Raw genomic sequence first — 20,148 nt, forward strand, 5'->3', positions numbered from 1 at the left:
TAGTACTATCTTCAAGCACAAGCAGAGTTGTTCAAGTGACTTACTCTTCCAGTGCGCCTCATTTTTCCTCATGCACACCATTTCAGTACAAAATGGAACAAGATACGCATGAGTTACAGTAAGTAGAGAGAGTAACGGGGTGAGAGAAAGAGGGAGAGAGCAGTCCCACATCGACGTGGAGATAGAAGAGAGGTCAAAATGTGTTGTATAAAAAGGCGAAAGGAAATTGAAAGAAAGCATGATCCTTCAGGCAGAAACGGGATATGATGAGTGGTCAGTATTCGCAATAATTATGCGAGAGATGGGTGTCCGCCCCAAAGCCTGGTTACGACAATTGGGCACCCTAATCTTTGTACCATCTGATCCCTATTCTCTCAATAAGCACCAAACACTAATTCAGTTTTAGACTTTTTTCAATTTTTTTTTTCTTTTTCCATTTTTGTTTTGGAAAATAATATTTTGTTTTGAGTTGCAAAGTTTTTGTATTGATGTTAGTGCTTTTGTATTCTTGCTGGGTTACGGAATGCTCAAGAGGAAAGAAGGAAGAATAGAAGAATATGCAGAATGATGAAATGCTCTGCCTCTCTCATTCTGAAAATGCAGAGAGACAATGTATATTTCTTATCTGAGAAATGAGCACACAAAACGTGTACTGCATGACCATTTTCCTTAGCTGGATACACACAAGCATCATATTGTATCTCAGCCATTCATTTAGCTATACTAAGATCTCTACGCGTGGCTTATTTGAGCCTTATATTTTGGAGCCTTACACCTGCCATTCTAAGAGACTAAGTGCATTCACTATTATAGTTTTAGGCTTATGCTAATCAGCTCATTACTTACAGTTCTACGGTTGAGTCCACAATCAGATCAGAGACAGAAATATAGATATCCAGAAATCAATGATAATTGCGATCACTTTGATTGACATATAATGAGGATGGATTTGGTGGGACGGAGACTTCAATAGTCCCTTCAAGCATCTGTGTGACATTCTTCATGGTGGGTCTTATTGATGGATCCTCTTGAATGCACCAAAACGCGATCATCGCATACTTCTCCATCATCTTGATGTCACCCATTTCCTCACCATTATCATTCTCCAATAACATGTGTATTGTCTTTTTCTTGTAGCAAGCATAAGCCCAATCAGCTAGTATCATTTGATCTTCATTCTCTATTTTTGGTTCATAATGCTTCCTGCAGCAAATTATCTCTAGTAACAAAATGCCAAAGCTATAAACATCCACCTTCACTGTGACAGGAGAGCTTTTGAACCATTCAGGGGCCATATACCCTTTTGTTCCCCTGAATCTAGTAGTTGTTCGAGTTTGATCCATTTGCAAAAGCTTGGCTACTCCAAAGTCAGCAATTCTTGCGGTGAAAGAGTCGTCTAGAAGAATGTTTTGAGGCTTAATGTCACAATGTATGATTTGGCTGCTACACTCTTCGTGCAAATACAAGAGCCCTCTTGCAGTTCCTAAGGCAATTTCCCTTCTTTGATCCCAGCTGGGCATTGACTCTCCAAAGAGGAAGCTTGCTAAAGAGCCATTGGTCATAAACTCGTAAACAAGAATTCGGTGCTGCCCTTCGTTGCAGAATCCTAGTAGCTGGACCAAATTTCTGTGATTTGTTCTGCCAATCGCACTCACTTCAGCTTTGAATTCCAAATCATTTTCTCTGACCATACTGTCCAATCTTTTTACAGCAACGGATCTTCCATTATTGGATGCTAAAACTCCTTTAAAAACTGTTGCAAAAGCACCTCGTCCTAGTTCTTCCTTGAATCTGTTGGTAGCTTCTTTTAGCTCCATGTAAGTGAAACATTTCAAATTAATGCCGTGAACAACTGGATAAAGTTTACTCACCTTTGCTTGCTTAGAATAGATGTGAGAAGCAAACAAATAGGTTATTAGAGAAACAATCAAATAGCTTATTATTATCATCAACACTGATCCAACGAGGATCAAAGCTGAATTCTCTTTCTTTCTTGCACGTGGGACTTCTTGTCTATAAGTAGAATTGTCTATCCGTACTTTGATCAGGGATATCCAGCCAACACCCTGGTCGATCCTTCCATTTGAAAGGGGAATTCCCTTCTTCAAACAACCCCCAGTCGCTTTGTCAAAAACGGCAATGGCACAGAAACAATCACTTAGGCAACTTTGCCTGCAAAAATCCTCATTTACTTTCAGAAAATGCTCATAATCTCCATTAGGCCAATCTGTGTATAGCATCTCTTGAAACCCGAAATGATGCGTTTCAGGTGAGGTTTCATCGCAATTTTGGGGAACGAAGTTTTGCTTGCATCCTTTCCGCTCATCATTTGTATCAATGGATGTGTAATTCTTTGGGCACTGGCAAACAATTTGTCCTTCATCCTCATGTTTACATAAGCTGTTGAAACCACATGCACCACCACCTATTTTTTCTGAAATTGCAGTGCAGATATTTGGAGGTTTGAAGGACACAGTGGACCAATTCCTGGTCCCCTTTCCCTCACTTGAGCCATTGCTTTTGGGGTAGATATAGTGCCTCAAAACTCCATCAAAATCAAGAGTTGCTCTCTGGTAGTAATCGTGCATTGAAACCTCCTTGTTTGATACCATGCTAAGTAGGCTTCCGTTACTGTCTGTAAGGTAAATATAGCCAGACTCATTGAAGATGACTTGAAAGCCAACACCCTCAGTTTGGGTTGCCCAGTAACGAAAGTTAGGAGACTCCAATGGAAAATTTGCTGTATAAAGAGCAAGAATCCCCTTAGACTCTAGAGTAAACAGGAACCTTCCTTTTGAGTAATTTGTTTTCGTGTAGCTACCGAAGAGTGTGCTGTTTCGGTTTAGAGTCTGCATTGGTAGGATTGTATCAGTTGGATGATTAAAACTCTCCCACAAATTGGTTGAATTTCGGTTGGCCAAAACGAAATTTCCTGAATCAAGCATGGCTGCATAGGCAACCCCAGTAGCGGCAGCCTGCTCAGCAATGAACATTTGTGTGCCATTTGCCATATCATTCAGCATAAACTGGCCATCTGCAGTGAGTTCAACTGTAGATCCTTTTTGCACTAGATTGTTGCCATTGGCTGACCAGACAATACTTCTTTCCGGAATCTTGTTAAACCAGATGGCTAGTATGAAGCCGCCATCATTACCAATCTTTTGGAAACCGAAAGCAAACTCCCCAGATGGTGAGAGCCAGGAAGAGTCATCATCCTGAGCGGTGAGGGCTGAGCCTAAAGATATGTTATTGTAAGTGTGAGAAGTTGTGTGAAATGGCAACCGTAGAAGGATAAGTAGAAAGCATAAACAATATGGTAGTTGAAAAGCCATGGTAGGAAGTTAGATGAGTTAACACTGAAAGAGTAGTCTATGAACACCATTTCCATAGTAATGTATATGGCAATATTATTAAAATATTTTTTTTTGTCCAGCTTTGCAAATTCACCTATATTCAATCCATTAAAATCATCGAATATATATATACATTAATGTCATCGACAATCCATTAAACAGAGACTTGTTTTCATATATCTGGTTTCTCTTACTAATGAAAAAAGTCAGCAGGATTGCTTGGCTTCCAATGTGCCAGACAATATGTTAACTTAAAGAACAACGTTTGATGTATTTTATTTGACATCTTAATGGCAATCTCTTGTTTGTGTGTATGCGCCAATCGATGCTTTGTTCGGCACATTGATTTCCTACAATATATAGATGGTGTTGCCTGCCTTGTTAAATTTCTTCACACAATGACCTTCGTCACTATTGGCTTGTCTGAGTTAAATAAGCGTGTCGTATGATGTATTTTAATATATTTTAGATGCACATTAAAAATAAAAAAAATCATGCAGAGTCTTTGAGAATTCAGAGGTTGTTATGGATAGTTCAAAGCTTAAAGGGTCAAGCTATGCTGTCACTAAAACATAAAAAGTCCCAGGTATATTGAGACCTAGGATTATTTGAACAAATCTTCTGTAAGATTATTTGTACATATCTTCCTCAGAAAATTAGTCTAGACCATGAAGTTGAATCTTGAAGCCCTGTCAGGAAAATTATTTATAGATCAGAAAATTTATTACTAATTTCAAAGCAAAAATGTAGGGAATAATATGATATATAAATTAGAGGCCTAAATTAAAAAGTACCATAATTTATATAAAACAGGGGGAAAAAGTTAAGCATAAAGCATATAATTATTCAATTAACATATTAGTTAAAAATATTACATTGCAATTTTTGGGTATAGACCAAACGGGTGGTTGTTTGTTGGGCCCATAAACGATACCTATAGCTTAATAACTCCTACCCACCAAAAAGATACGTATAGGTTAATAACTCCTACCCAACAAAACGATGCGTACATCGTATTCCATTGTACGTTTGCTTTTAAAAAATGTGAACTTTACCGAGTTTTTAAAACATGTGCAGAACACGGATGTATTAATGAAAAATATGTACGTACGTGTATAATACATTATTAACCGTGAAAGTGCTAAATTGTTTATATGAAAAATAATTCTGAAAAAGTAAAAAATCAAAAGGGTACAATAGAAACTCGAGTAATGACCAATATTAATGAATAATGCTCTAAACTACTCTTATCGATAAACGAAAATCAGGGAAAACAATTTAAAAGAAAAAAAAGATCCAACTATATATATAAAGAGTATAGCAGGTCAGCTACACTCTTTATTAAAAAAATTAAAACAAGAAAACCAGTAAACCCAACTGGCTATAGTATTTATAAAAAAACAAAAGAGGGCCCACTCAGGGATTAGGCCCATGTGTCAAAATGCTGAGAGCCGATCGGCTATACTATTTTTAAAGAAACATTAATAAAACCGAGTGTAGCCACACGGCTATACTATTTTTGAAAAAAAAATACAAAACCGGGGTATAGCTGCTTGGCTATACTATGACCCGCTTAGCGCTAGCCGCCACGTCAAAAACAGTAAAGTTGCTTGGCTATACTATGTTTTAAAAATATTAAGGAAGAACAAGTATAGCGCCGCTCAGCGATACGATTTATAAAAAAAAGTAGGAAAAATCCTAGTATAATCGAGCAACTATACTATATGTTTTTTTTTAAACAATTAGAAAGAAACCTAGTATAGTTGCGCGGTTGTACAATTTTTTTTTTACAACCTGGTATTTATAGCTAGTAAAATATAGAACGGGAAAAAATACGAATAAAATGCGTATGTGTTTTATTCTACAAAAATTTTTGCAAATTACAACTTAAATTTCGACCACTATATTAATTTTTAATACAAATTATTTACATTTTCTTAATATATATAATTTGTATTCAATAATATGTGAGAATTATTTGTATAATACGTGAATTTTGTGTGTCTTATTGAAATTTTTGTAAAAAAATATATGTATTAAACATGAAAAATACGTACGTACCTATATAATATGAGTATTGTACATTGCTTTTCAAAAAATGTGAACTTTATTGACATTTTAAGACGTGTGCATAGCATGAATGTATTATTTAAAAATACGTACGTATGTGTATAATACATTATTAAATGTGTAAGCGCTAAATTGTTAATTGCTTTCATCTGTAATTATATGTTTTAATTATTTTTTCTTTAGTGAATAAATAAATATTTTAATTAACTTCATAAATTATATTATTTAATAAACGGTAATTAATTTTTTAATTTTTTAATTTAATAATATATTTAAATACTAGTTATTCACTAAGTAAATAATAATTAAAACATAACTACTAAATAAAGTAATTAGAAAAGAGAAACCAATATTGTGCTATTTAATAGCCGTGCGGCTATACCTTGAAAATATTCCATTGAAAGATTATAGCCGTGCGGCTATACCTTTAAATTTCTATTTATAGCGTATTCCATTAGGTCATCTTCTTCACCTGGTGGTGCCGCCGCAAGCTCGTGGAGCAGATCCAGCCAAATCCTCTTCGCTTAGTTTACCACAAGGTGCCGCCTAAAGCTCTCGGAGATGAAGGACCGGCCCAGGCGGACAGACCCGCCCAGGCCGCGCCTAGGCGGCCGCCTAGGCCGATTTTTCGAACTCATATGCATGTGTGTGATATCAAAAAACCAGTGGTAGGAAATGGAAGGTGATGAATGATTCTGACACAAACAAGGTACCACATGAATATAAAGTATGCTTCTGTTTGTGGCTGTAAGGTAAATAGAGCCAGACTGATTGAAGATGACCTGAAAACCACTACCCTCAGTGTGTGTTAACCAATAGACATAATTAGGAGTATCCAATGGGAAATTTGTTATATAAAGCGAGAGTGCTCCATCAGATTGTAGTGCAAACTGGAACCTCCCTCGTGAGTAGTGTGACGCCGTGTAGCTAGTGTGGAGTGTGTTGTTTAGTTTTATAGTCTGTGTTGGTAGGATTGTATCACTTGGTTGATCAGAACTCTCCCCTCAAATTGTTTGAATTTCCATTGGCCAGAACGAAATTTCCTGTGTCAAGCATGGCGCTGCATAGGCAACTCCAGTACCACCAAAGTCAGCAATCCTTTTTTGTTTACCTGTTGCAATATCATTGAGCATCAACTGGCCATGTGCAGTGAGTTCAACTGTGGATCCTTGTTGCACTAGATTGTTGCCATTGGCTGACCAGACAACAGTCTTTTCTGGTATTTTGTTAAACCAGATGGCTAGTATGAAGCCACCATCACTGCCAATCTTTTGGAAACCGAAAGCCAATTCCCCAGATGGTGAGAACCAGACAGAGTTATTGTTGTCCTTTGCAGTGAGGGACGAGCCCGAAGATATGTTGTTGTAAGTTTGAGCAATGATTGAAAATGGCAGTATCTGTAGAAGGAGTAGAAAGAAAAAAGGATATGGTAGTTCAAAAGCCATGGTACATAATTAAGGAGTTAATGGTGAAACTGCTGATGAGCATCATTTGCTATATATCTTTATATAATGCCATCATCTGTGGAGTCACCTACAGTACCTTAAGATCATCGACAATCCATGCTGACAGGACCCGCCCGGAATTTCCCGAACCCGGCGGATCCGTCTTGGTGCCGACATCATACGATGCGGGCCCACTTACTAAAACCCAAGACATCCTACCAAAATTTTGGCAGAGTCTCCCCTGTAAAAAGCCTAAACCAACAATAAACCACCTGCAATAATTTACATCAATACACAACCCAACTGCCAGCATGCTTTTACAAACTACAATCCAACACAAAATGGCCTCCGGCCTCAAGTAGTAGCCTAACATGGGCAATAACAGAGCATCTACAGAATTTGTTTACAACAAACAGGGGAGTAGGAAGAATTTATACAGACCCTATTAACAGACGACAAGTTCGGGCTCGTGACTTGCTCGAATGCCTTCAGGAGCAACTACTGTCTGGGGGGCGCAAAACAGAAAGATGTGAGTGGACAGAAATAAAGTTTCACTTTAAAACAACATAGTAACCCCACCATGTAAAAATAATGCTCTAGCATGCAGTTTCACAATTCAGAAACCAAAACTCAAGCACAAAAATCCCAAAGTCCAAAACATCTCCACATCTCAAGTCCACAAATCATTTCCCAAAATATATGCAACTCTCAACAACCCGTAAATACCCATATATAAATATATATATATAGCTAGGACTCTAGTATAGTATATATATACTCCTCTCCATACTAATGTACCGGGGAGACAATCCAACCGGGGGATTGTTAGCTGGTACGCAGGATTTCGAACACTAACCCGCGTCCGGGATGAGTAGTCCAACCGGGGGACGGAACTCCATAGCTCACACGCCGGCACTGCCAGCGACACGTGTAGCTCACAAATCTCATATCAAGTCCTACGCGCGCAGACGGTATCATCACCCCACCGGCACGCCAAGCGTGTGTGATGATACTCAAGCAATATACATACTCTCCCCATCGCCCACTGCCAAGCGACACGTATGGAAAGTGTCTCACACACCGCACGCCAGCGCCATGTGTGAGACCCGTAATCTCATGGCCTTCCCACCCCACCGGCACTGCCAACGACGTGTGTGGGAAGCCTAGTAACTAGGGAATGGTACTCACCTACCATACTCATATCTCACAACCATCCATCAAACTCCTATCTTTCCACAATCTCACCACAACAACATCTCATACTCTATACATAGACAATATAGATAGCCCTCCCAAAATCCATATCAACATAATCATCATACTCAAATATATATGTTCATATTTAAAAAATATATATCCAAGATATATAAACATATTCAAATCATCAACCAAAGACTTATTAAATCCAAGTCACCATCATTTAAAGTATATGCACAAAACTTTCATAATTAAAAACCATGCATATGCTTAAAACAAAGTCCACTCACAAGTAATCCCAAGCTGCCCGGCCCCGTGAGTCCGCCTGCTGCGAGTGATCAACGAAGTACCTATTCAAGATACAAATCCTTGATTAACGATGCGTACTTCCAAAAGCGGAAATTCGCGAAGAAATACTTAAATCCCCAAGTTCCGGTGCGCTCACGTCCAAAGGAACATCCTAAGGTCCGATTCTGATTGGAATTCGCTTCCCAATCGCACGGTGATCGCGATTTCCTAAACTTCACATTATTGAATCGGAACATCCGGGGCTCCGATTCACGATCCGCGAATTCCTATAGTTTTCTAAGAGTACCTAGATCAACATACTTCAATTTGGAAGCGATCCAGCGGTCAGAACTTATCGAACCGGATAGCGCACAATATGCGAAATCCGTTCGATAGTCAAACGATATCCAAATTGAGATCCGCGAAATCCTACGCACTCGTGACAGCCTAAGGATCTCAACAGGACGAAAAACAACTTCACCCACCTTGCCCACGCGCCGCCACACGCGCCGGCAGCGCGCGGGTTGTGTAGAGAGATTTCCGGCGACGGAAAATCTCCAAACCAACGTTCACCCTTCCCATCCTAGATACTACTCGAAGAATGGAGCAACTTTTTCAACTACGGCAACGTCCAATTCGGACGGCAAGTGGCCGGAATTTCAAATTGAAATCCGGCCAAAACCTAGATTTCCAATTCGGTTCCAAACTTCAAATTCGATCTAAACCTAACCCAAAATCAGCTAGAACACGTAAAAAGGAGAAAAAACCTCACCTGGTTCACCGGGATTGGACGGCGGAGCGCGGCGCAACGCCGTGAAAATTCCGACTTGAACGATCGATAACACGGCGGTTCGCGTTTTCCGGTCGGGATAACCGTGGGTTGTGATCGGGGCTTGAGGTGAGTCGAGCAGGACCGGTCGGCTCTTCGTTGGGCTGGAAGAACCGAAGAGAGAGAAAGAGAGGGTCGGGGGAGAGAAAGCGGGAGAGAGAGAGAGAGTGTGCGGGAGGAGAGAGAGAGAGTGAGGTGAAAATAGTAAAATTCTGATTTTTACTAAACCCTTCGGAAAATTTACGGTTACGCCACCGAACAAGTTTTGATCGCCAAAACTTCGTTAAATCTCGATTCAAGCCTATCCTTTGTCTACGGTTTCGTCTCAGTACCACCTACGCAACCACACCACTCACGGTCCCAAAATCTTCCCGGATAAGAAAGTGACCAAAATCACCCTTAACCCAGGAGTAATTTAATATTTTCCCTTATTTAAATTAAATAGGAAAATAAACGGGGTCGGGGTGTTACACATGCAATATATGTTTTACCTGAATGTGTTATGCTCTGGTTTCTGCCCACATAATTTTGCTGAAATGACAAACAAATGCAGTCCTCCCTTGATATACACAAAAAAATTCAAATGTTCTATGATATGATTTCTCTTGCTGTATGTATGTGCAAATTGAATCTTTGTTCGACATACGAAGAATCTGTTTAACTAAATAATGATTTCGTTCAAATACACGGTGTATGGACAGATATGGATATTTGTCTTTTTGGATCATTCCACACATATTTTTCATTGTTTTCAAAGCTTTCTGTCCCTGCCCTTGTTAGCCTCTTTCATGTGCAATGAACTTCGTCGTTATTGGTTCTTTAAAATATCAAACGATTCAAGGATAAGTGGAAACAAAACTCCCCAGATTGTGAGGGTAAGAAAGAGTTAGCATTCACAGCAGTGAGGGATGAGCCTAGAGATATAAATAATCCTCTTGAATGCACCAAATACATTTCCATCTTCTTCATGTCATCCTTTGCCTCATCATCATTCTCCAATAGCATGTGCAGTTTCTTTTGCTTATAGCATCCTTTGCCTCATCATTCTCCAATAGCATGTACATTTCCATCTTCTTCATGTCATCCTTTGCCTCATCATCATTCTCCAATCAGCTAGTATCATTTGATCTCATCCTCCATCTCTGCCTCATAATTCTTTCGGCAGCTGCAAGTAGTCTCCCAAGAATTGATTGAATTTGGGTTAGCCAGCACAAAATTTCCTGTGTCAAGCATGGCTGCATAGGAAACTCCAGTGCCAGCAGAATCAACACTCCATATCTGTTTGCTCTTTGCATCATTGAGCAGAAACCAAAGCAAATACTCCAGATGGTGATGCCCGAGAAAGATGTATCGTCTGTGCAATGAGGGACGAACCCGAAGATTTGCGAGTTGAAGAAGGAGAAGTAGAAAGCATAAGGGATATGCTAGTTCAAATGCCATGGGAGCAAGGAGCATATGCCTCCAGTGTTTAGAGGAGTACTTCATGGCAAACAGTTTATGAACATGGAAAAATCTGCCTAAGCGGCTGGTCTGGGAGCTGGGCGTGTAACACCCCGACCCCAAATTTATCCCATGTTTAATTAATTTAAGTGGAATTGAGAAATTACCCGTGGGATAGGGGTATTTTAGTCATTTTCTTACCCGAAAGGAATTTGGGAATTCGGTTGTACCGTTGCGTAGAGCACGGTAAGATGAGTCCGTAGACACGTAGTGGGCTCGAATCGGAGTTGTAATGAGAGAGATATGGTCAAAAGAAGCTCAGTGGCATAATCGTAAATATTTGGAAGATGGATTTTTGGTTAAAAGACGGAATTGCCCCCGTCACTCTCTCTCTCTCCCGCGTCTCTCTCTCTCCCGACAGCTCCTCCTCTCTCTCTTGAAACTCGGCCACCGTCCATGGCGATGGGACAGGGACCGTCTAAGGACGGCTCGGCCGCCGTCAAGACTGCCCTTCCCGACGTCGGCGCCGCGCCAGCCGGAAAATGCAAGTTTTGGCGGTTTCGCGAAACCGCGGCTCGATCTCCCTCCTCCGGCCACCGTTTCGGTGATTGAGGTATGGATTCCTACCTATTTTTCATGATCTAGCTGATGGTTGGGTAGGATTGCATCAATTTTGAGTGTAAATCATCCGATTTTCGATTTAGGTTTCGGCCGATTTTGCGATCGCGATTCCGGCCACTTCCGGTCAGTTTTTGGGGTATGTCCAAGAACAAAAGTGACTCCAAATTAGGTGTATTACCTAGGGTAGGAGTCTTGGCTCACGATTTGGAGGTTTTCCGGCGATGCGATATCGCTTTAGACACCATGCTGCCGGCGCGTGTGGCGGCGCGTGGCACTACTTTGTAGTTGAGGGCATTTTTGTCCCATTGTGATCCTCTCGATGTCATGAGCGCGTAGGTGTGCTCGGATCTCATTTTGGATGCTGTTAGAGTTCCGAACGGATATCGCATATCGCGTATTTTCCGGGTTCGCTAGGATTGGACCGTTGGATGGTCCTGAAATTATAATATGTTGATCTAGGTATTACCAGGATCGTGTAGGATTCGACGGATCGTAAAATGGAGTCCCGGATACTCCGAAAATACCAACCCTAGGGTTAGGGTTTTAGCGACCTTCCGATCGTGCGATCGTGAGCGATCCGACCGTCCGATCTAGACCAAACTTGCAGGACATGTGTCCTAGAGCTTGTAGAACCTATAGGAATTGTCGGATCATGATTTGGAGGTCGTGGGCCCCACGGGACTGTTTGACCAAGTTGGGTAGTTTGACCCCGGGTTGACCTCTAGACTTTCGTTGTGTAGTTCTATCATCCCAGGAGGGTTAGAATGACCTTAGTGACAGGTCTTGGGCGTTGTCGAGTTAAATGGTTTATGTGCGGATTTAGGATTTTATGTTATGATTTAAATTGCGGAAATTATCAGATGCTATGCCAGGGTTGAGGTTTGTATAGGAGTAGAATTTATATTATTTTATATATTCAATTGTGTGGATGTTTAAAAGTAAATAAAGCGATTGAATGTTAGCTTACAGCTATACGCACTACCCCACGTACCCTTATTGTGATCATGTTGAGGGTGGTGAGAATGTAGCGAGGCCCGATGGTGAGTCGCCGCGCGTCTTTGGATTAGCCGGCGTGTTGCAGACTCCACGTGGCGGGTGCGTCCGGCGTATGAGGAGATGTGGTTGTGTGAGGGTGGTGAGAATGTAGCGAGCCCGGAGGTCGCACGCGTCTTTGGATTAGCGGCGTGTTGGCGATGACCTATACGTGGCGGGTGCGTCCGGCGTATGAGGAGATGTGATTGTGTGATGGCTGGTGAGAATGTAGCGAGGCGAGTGGTGAGAATGTAGCGGTGCCCGGTGTGGTCGCACATCTTGGATTAGCCGGCGTGTTAGCGGACCCCATACGTGGCGGGTGCGTCCGGCGTATGAGGGGAGATATGGTTGTGTGAGGTTGGTGAGAATGTAGCGAGCCCGGCAGTGAGGTTGCAGCGTCTTTGGATTAGCCGGCGTGTTGGAGACCATACGTGGCGGTGCGTCCGGCGTATGAGGAGATGTGATTGTGTGAGGTGGTGAGAATGTAGCGGCCCGATGGTGGTCGCCGCGCATCTTTGGATTAGCGGCGTGTTGATAGACCCCATACGTGGCGGGTGCGTCGGCGTATGAGGAGATGTGATTGTGTGATGGTGGTGAGAATATAGCGAGCGGGTGGTGAGAATGTAGCGAGCCCGGTGTGGTCGCCGCGCGTCTTTGGATTAGCGGCGTGTTGATGCGGACCCATACGTGGTCGGGTGCGTCCGGCGTATGAGGAGATATGGTTGTGTGGTGGTGAGAATGTAGCGGGCCCGGTGTGGTCGCACGCATCTTTGGATTAGCGGCGTGTTGGCGGACCCCATCGTGGCGGGTGCGTCCCGGCGTATGAGGAGATGTGATTGTGTGAGGGCTGGTGAGAATGTAGCCAGGCCCGGTGGTGAGGTCGCCGCGCGTCTTTGGATTAGCCGGCGTGTTGAGGCCCCATACGAGGCCGGGTGCGTCCCGTCGTATGAAGGGTGATATTGTGATTGTGTTTGGTGGGTTGTGATGGATAAATATTAGAATATATGAAATGGGTATGGCTGTAATGGTTTATGTGATATTAGTAGCCAGGATAGATACGAAAGAGCTACGTGTGGCTTGATCCCTCGATGTAAGGGCACGTAGGCAGCCTGAAGTTACTAGGTGCAGCCACAGATTAGACCCCACTTAGGTGGTCTTATTGGGATTGGTTTGGACCTCGTTGTTGGTCCCAAAACTTGGTTGAATTGAGGCTTGTCCTGGGGACTAAGTGAGTGAAGGTGCGCGTGAGTAGATTTTGAAATTGTTATATGCATGTTTGATGCATTAAGTTATTTTAAAACTTTGTGGGCAGTTTTGCTAGAATCATTTGAAGGCCGGGGGCCATTTATGTAAATTGCATGAGATTGTATTGTGCATGCTGCCGGTTGGGTTATAAAATGCGTTCTATGCAGGTGGAAATTTTGGGAAAATGTTCAATTTACAGGAGGAGACTACATCGAAATTTTCGCAGAAAATCTCGTGCCCTTAATCCTCTATGGTAAACGAGGCGTAGATTTAAAGAGTGAACCCGGCATGGGTGTGATGCCGGGGTCTCCGCAGGTTCATCTCGGATTGCGGGAAATTGGGGACGGGTCTGTCAGGGCGTGTCGGTGGCTGCTTCTCTACTCTTCTCGACCCAACCAGTGGCAGCGACTTCTTATCCACTCGTCAGAGAAAGAGGAGAGACGATGGAGGTAGAGAGAGATCGGAGGTGAGAGATAAGTGAGGATAGGGCTCGTTGAAAAAAAGGTGAAGCAGTGTCAGTGAAACGTTGTGTTTCACTTATGGGCTGGTATTTTAACAAGGTTCTCTTATGGGCTTGGGCCCATATATAAATACATAAATTAATTGTGTTTTTATTTCAACCCTCTGCTTCGTAAGCATATATCATATGATTTTCTCACACACACACACACATATATATATATATATATGTCATGGTGGTATCCTAGCAGCTTGACTAAATTTTTGTGATTTGTGCCGCCAATCATGCTAACTTCAGCCTTGAATTCGAAATCATTCCAAAGGCGCAAAAGAGGAGAGACGATGATGGGAAATACAATCCGAGTAACTGCTTCCACCCCTTTTAGCATGCTAACCATTGCCACAGCCTCTCTTTACTGAAGGACAAACCCTTCAAATTTCCAAAGGCCTTGCGAATCGCCATTTTCATCATCTTCCTGGTTGCCAAGAATTTCTTAACCTATCTCAACAATGTTGCCGTGTTCCCTACCTCCTCCAACTGTCCAACTCACCCATTTCTTTTAACATGTATGCAGTGCGCGAGTGGCATTGCCTTTCTTTGATACAAGAAATGTCTGTCACCATAATTTCTCACCATCTACCTTCTTTGTATATTGAATTTTGGGTGACAGATCTAAATGCCCAGCTAATTGAGTTGCTGAATGATTGCTAAGTTCAGCTCATCTAATGGATCGTCTTCCTCATTGTCGTCGAAAGGGAAACCAATTGCACCTCTCAAACCTACATATCAAGTCTGTCTGGCCAAACACTCATGGTGCTGATGAGTATCTTGTTAATGCAAGCAAGCTTTGTGACAGACCCCCAGAATTTCCCAGCACCGGGGCGGACCCGTCTTGGTGCCGATATCACACGATGCCGGGCCCACTTACTAAGAATCCAAGACATCCTACCAAAATTTTGGAAGAGTCTCCCCTGAAAAATGCTCAAACCCAACAATATTCAACCTGTAATATTTACATAAAAAAAAATATATATTCTAACTGCCAGCATGCTTTTAACATACAACAATCCAACATAAAATGGCATCTGGCCTCAAGTAGTAACCTAACATGGCGATAACAGAGCATCTACAGAATTTGTTTACAACAAACAGTTGAGTAGAAGGAATTTACACAGACCCTAACAACTGCGAAAAGTTTGGAGCTCGTAACTGCTCAACGCTTCCAAAAGCAACTCTGCACTGGGAGGCGCAAAACAGAAATATGTGAGTGGACAAAAATAAAGTTTGGACTTTAAATCAACATAATAACCCCACCATGTAAAAATAATGTTCTAGCATGCAGTTGCACAATTCATAAATCAAAACTCAAAACACATTATCCCAAAGTCCAAAACATCTCCACCTCTCAAATCCACAACTCATTTCCCAATGATATGCAACTCTCATCAACCCGTAAACACTCATATCTAAATATATATATATATATATATATAACTAGGACTATAATATAATATATACTTCTCTCCATACTAATGTACCGGGGAAACAATCCAACCGGGGGATTGTTAAGCGTACGCGAGGATTTCGAACACTAACAAGGCGTCCGGGATGAGTAGTCAGCAACCGGGGCGGAACTCCATAGCTCACACGCCGGCACGCGCCAGCGACACGTGTAGCTCACAAATCTCATAACAAGTCCTACGCGCGCGTGAGCAGTATCATCACCCCACCGGCATTGCCAACGGCGTGTGTGATGATACTTAAGCAATAAGCATACTCTTCCCATACGCGGCCTGCCAACGACACGTATGGAAAGTGTCTCACACACCGCACGCCAACGACATGTGTGAGACCCGCAATCTCATGGCCTTCCCACCCCACCAGCACTGCCAACGACGTGTGTGGGAAGCCTAGTAACTAGGGAATGGTACTCACCTAACATACTCATACATCTCACAACCATCCCTCAAACTCACATCTTTCCACAATCTCACCACAACAACCTCTCATACTCTATACATAGACAACATAGATAGTCATCCCAAAATTCATATTAACATATTCATCATACTCAAAAATATATATATATATATATCCATACTCAAAATATATTGCCAAGATGTATAAGAATATTCAAATCCATCAACCAAATGATTATTAACTCAAAATCACCATTTAAAATATATGCACAAATCTTTCATCAATAAAACCATGCATATGCTTAAAACAAAGTCCACTCACAAATAATCCCAAGCTGCCCGGCCCCGAGAGGGTGCTTGAATAGTCAACAAGTACCTATTTCGAGATACGAACCCTTGATTAATATAACGTACTTCCAAAATAGAAATTCACAAAAGGAAATACTTAAATCCCCAAGTTCCCGGTGCGTGTACGTCCAAAGGAATATCCTAAGGTCCTGTTACAGTTTGGGAATCGCTTTCGATCGTACGGTTATCGCGATTTCCTAAATTTCAAATTATTGAATCGGAACATCCGGGGCTCCGATTCACGATCCGCAAATTCCTATAGGTTTCTAAGAGTACCTAGATCAACATACTTCAGTTTGGAAGCGATCCAACGGTCAGAACTTATCGAACCCGGATAACGCACAATATGCGAAATCCGTTCGATAGTCAAACGATATCCAAATTGAGATCCGCAAAATCCTACGCACTCGTGACAACCTAAGGATCTCATCAAGATGAAAAGAAACTTCACCTGCCTTGCCCACGCGCCGCCATACGCGCCTGCAGCGCGTGGGTGTGTAGAGAAATTTCCGGCGACAGAAAATCTCCAAATTACGAACCACCCTTCCAATCCTAGATACTACTCGACGAATGGAGCATCTTTTTCAACTACGGCAACGTCCAATTCGGATGGCAAGTGGCCGGAATTTCACATTGAAAACCGGCCAAAACCTAGGTTTCAAATTCGTGAATTTAAACTGCAAATCGATCAATTCCTATGCCACAGCCAGCTAGAACACAGAAAATGGATGAGAAACCTCACCTTACCCGTCGGAAATGGTGGCTGGAGGAGAGAGATCGAGCGGCTGGAAGTTCCAGTCGATTAGCTTTTCCGTGTTTTCCGGCGAATCCGAAGGTTCCTGAGCTATCTTGGCCGGGGAAGAGAGAGGGAGAGGTGGCGGTTCAACGGAACCGGTCTCGTCGGACGGGTGGTCGGAGGTGGTGGCTGTGAGGAGTTTTCCGATCCGATGAACAGTGACATGGGAGGGGGAAAATCGCAAGGGAGGAGAAGACGCGGGAGAGAGAGAGAGAGAGAGTGAGGTAAAAATGAAAAATCTGATTTTTACTCCAAACTCTTTGAAATATTTACGGTTTCGCCACCGAACTTGTTTTGATCACCAAAACTTCGTTAAATCTCCGATTCAAGCCTACCGCCTTTGTCTATGGTTTCGTCTCAGTACCACCTACGCAACCAAACCACTCGTGGTCCCAAAATCTTCCCGAATAAGAAAGTGACCAAAATTACCTTTAACCCAAGAGTAAATTAATATTTTCTCTTAATTAAATTAAAATATGAAATAATTGGAGTCGGGGTGTTACAAGCTTATCGTCATGGTGCTGATGAGTATCTTGTTAATGCAAGCAAGCTTATTGTCTGGAATGCGCTGTATGATAAAGAAACATGCATTTCATTGAGGGAAAAAGAACATGAAAATGCCAATGTTCGAAAAATCACTAGGCCGTAGTCGGGTGGTAGGCAGGGGCCTAGTGCCTGGAGGAGTAATTGGGGCCTAGACGTTTCTTTTTCTTTATTATTTATAATAATTTTGTATTTTAATTATAAATTTATAACAATATCATGCAAAATAAAATGATATATAAATTAGTTGGCTAAATTAGAAAGTACCATAATTGATATAAAACATGGGGAGAAAGTTTAGCATAAAGCATATAGTAATACTCTAATTAGTTAAAAAATTGGGGCATTTTGGAAAAAGCAAAAGGAGAGAAAAAAATTTTAAAAGAAGCAAAAATGGACAAAAATGCCCTTATTTATTTTTAGATTTCCTAAGGAATCCAATACATTTGTATGTCTTTGATTTGAAAGTTGAGTGGTTTTTTTGTTTTTTTGAAAAAGCTTTGGCTTTTTCCAAAAGTGAATTTTTTTTTATGTCTAAAACCTAAAAAACCTTAAAAAAATATTACATTGCAATTTTTGGGTATAGACCGAAAGGGTTTTTGTTTGTTGGGCCCATAAACGATACGTATAGCTTTATAACTCCTACCCAACAAAACGATACGTATAGCTTAATAATTCCTACCCAACAAAACGATGCGTACAACATATTCCATTAGGTCATCTTCTTCGCGTTTACCACCTGGTGCTGCCCCCGCAAGCTCGTGGAGCAGATCCAGCCAAATCTTCTTCGCTTAGTTTACCACATGGTGCCGCCAAAAGCTCTCGGAAATGAAGGACTAGCCTAGGCGCCCAGACCCGCCCAGGCCACCCCAAGGCGCCCAGACCCGCCCAGGCCACCCCTAGGCGCCGCCTAGGACGATTTTTTGAACACTAGCAGCAAATGCATGTGTATGATATTAAAAAACTAGTTGGCAGGAAATGGAAGGTGATGAATGATTCTGACACAGAAAATGTACCACATGAATATATATTAATGCAAAAATATTTCCTGGGCAGAGTGATACAGAACTCGTCACCGGGGACCGGAGGCAGGCAAAGCTGGAATGCTGGATAGAAGAGCTAGCTATTCCCTTTCATTAATATATATATATATATATATATATAGAGAGAGAGAGAGAGAGAGAGAGAGAGAGAGAGATGGTACAATAGCACTCGTGTTCTGCTTATTTTATGGTCGATTGTGCAATTCATCCCATGACATTGTTACCAAATTGAAGATACTCATGCTATAGATTTTAAGTAAAATATAGGTGCTGATGGGGTTTGTGATCCGGTGGTGGGGAGACAATGCATAAACATCGCTGATATAGTTTTTGGATCCATATCGAAATCACATTTTGACTGATTTAGCTGTGAAGAGGATGAGTTCTTGCCTCCCGAACCGTGTGATATATATTGAGCAGATGCCAAAGGGAAGGAAAGAAAACTGAAACACCAAATTGAACATTCAACTGCAAAGTACAAGACCTTTCTCTTTTCCAAGATTTGCATGATTGGGTTGAGAAGTTTCTTCTATTGCCACACTCTCAGCAAACCTTATCCCAGGCTTGTGGAGACAAATGGATCAATGATACTAGATGGATCTTTGAGGTTCCTGGATGTGTGTGGCATCATTAAGGATGCCCTTTTGCAAACGAAGGAGTGCACACATGAACTTCAATCCATTATGCGCAGAAGACGAGGAGGTGACATGAGCTTCATGAGTGAGGTTAGAAAATACCTTGCCTCTAGGAAGGATGTCAACGAGGCAATGAACAAGGCCTTCAAGGTCAAGGAAAGTTAGGGAACCGACAAAAACCATGAAACTCCAGCTGTGATCAACATGTTGAAAGAGTTAGATGCAGTAACTGTTGCTGTGTTTGAATCCTTGTTGTCCTTCATAGCTGGTTCGAAATCAAAGTCAAGCAGTTGGTCATTAGTTTCCAAGCTAGTGCAGCCCAAAAGAGTATCCTGTGAGGGTGAGGAAACTGCAGATACGAATGAACTTGAGAAGGTGGATGCTGCATTGAATACTCACAAGTCTAAGAAATCTGATTATGCCATGCAAGTTGAGAATGTGCAAATTTGGCTCCAGGATTTGGAGGCAAACATTCAAGATATAGAAGAAGGACTTGAGTGCCTGTTCAGGCGCTTGATCAAAGCCAGAGTCTCTCTTCTCAACACTTTCAACCATTAGGGATGAAAATCATCCAATTTTGTAGACATTGAACAAACATACTTGTATATGAAAGAGATGTATGTGTATTTTCTCATCAGATCCAATATATATCTGTTCTATGTCTTGCTTTGTCCATCTTTTTAAATTGTGCAATCCTGATGACAGATTAAACAAACAGTAAATTCAATTTCCCATGCATAAATAACCCATCAAACAGAATAAACAATACAATGATTTAATGGAAGGATCTCTTGCAAAAGTTGAAAAACTTGAAGGTGAATAACTTGAACCATTTTTTACTCAAACAACATAGCTTTTCAACTTGAGGGTGTAAAAATTCAGTC

At 41.7% G+C, this 20,148-nt stretch overlaps 1 protein-coding gene, 1 non-coding gene and 1 pseudogene across 2 annotated transcripts; 2 read left to right on the forward strand and 1 right to left on the reverse strand.

The window, feature by feature from the left end:
• The first annotated feature begins 258 nt into the window (after window positions 1-258).
• Window positions 259-367, forward strand: LOC148921298 (small nucleolar RNA Z279/snoR105/snoR108). The gene has a single exon (XR_016123441.1). It is a non-coding gene; the product is annotated as a small nucleolar RNA Z279/snoR105/snoR108 (small nucleolar RNA).
• A 191-nt stretch (window positions 368-558) lies between these two features.
• Window positions 559-3,332, reverse strand: LOC103341904 (G-type lectin S-receptor-like serine/threonine-protein kinase LECRK3). Its single transcript, XM_008245456.2, has one exon. The coding sequence runs from the start codon at window positions 3,330-3,332 to the stop codon at window positions 903-905; it is 2,430 nt and encodes an 809-aa protein (XP_008243678.2). The 3' UTR covers window positions 559-902.
• Window positions 3,333-11,078: 7,746 nt separating this feature from the next.
• Window positions 11,079-19,929, forward strand: LOC103341896 (uncharacterized; annotated as a pseudogene).
• The last annotated feature ends 219 nt before the right edge of the window (window positions 19,930-20,148 follow it).

Source organism: Prunus mume, linkage group LG1 (assembly GCF_029339155.1).
Source record: "Prunus mume cultivar Tortuosa linkage group LG1, ASM2933915v1, whole genome shotgun sequence".
NCBI lineage: Eukaryota > Viridiplantae > Streptophyta > Magnoliopsida > Rosales > Rosaceae > Prunus > Prunus mume.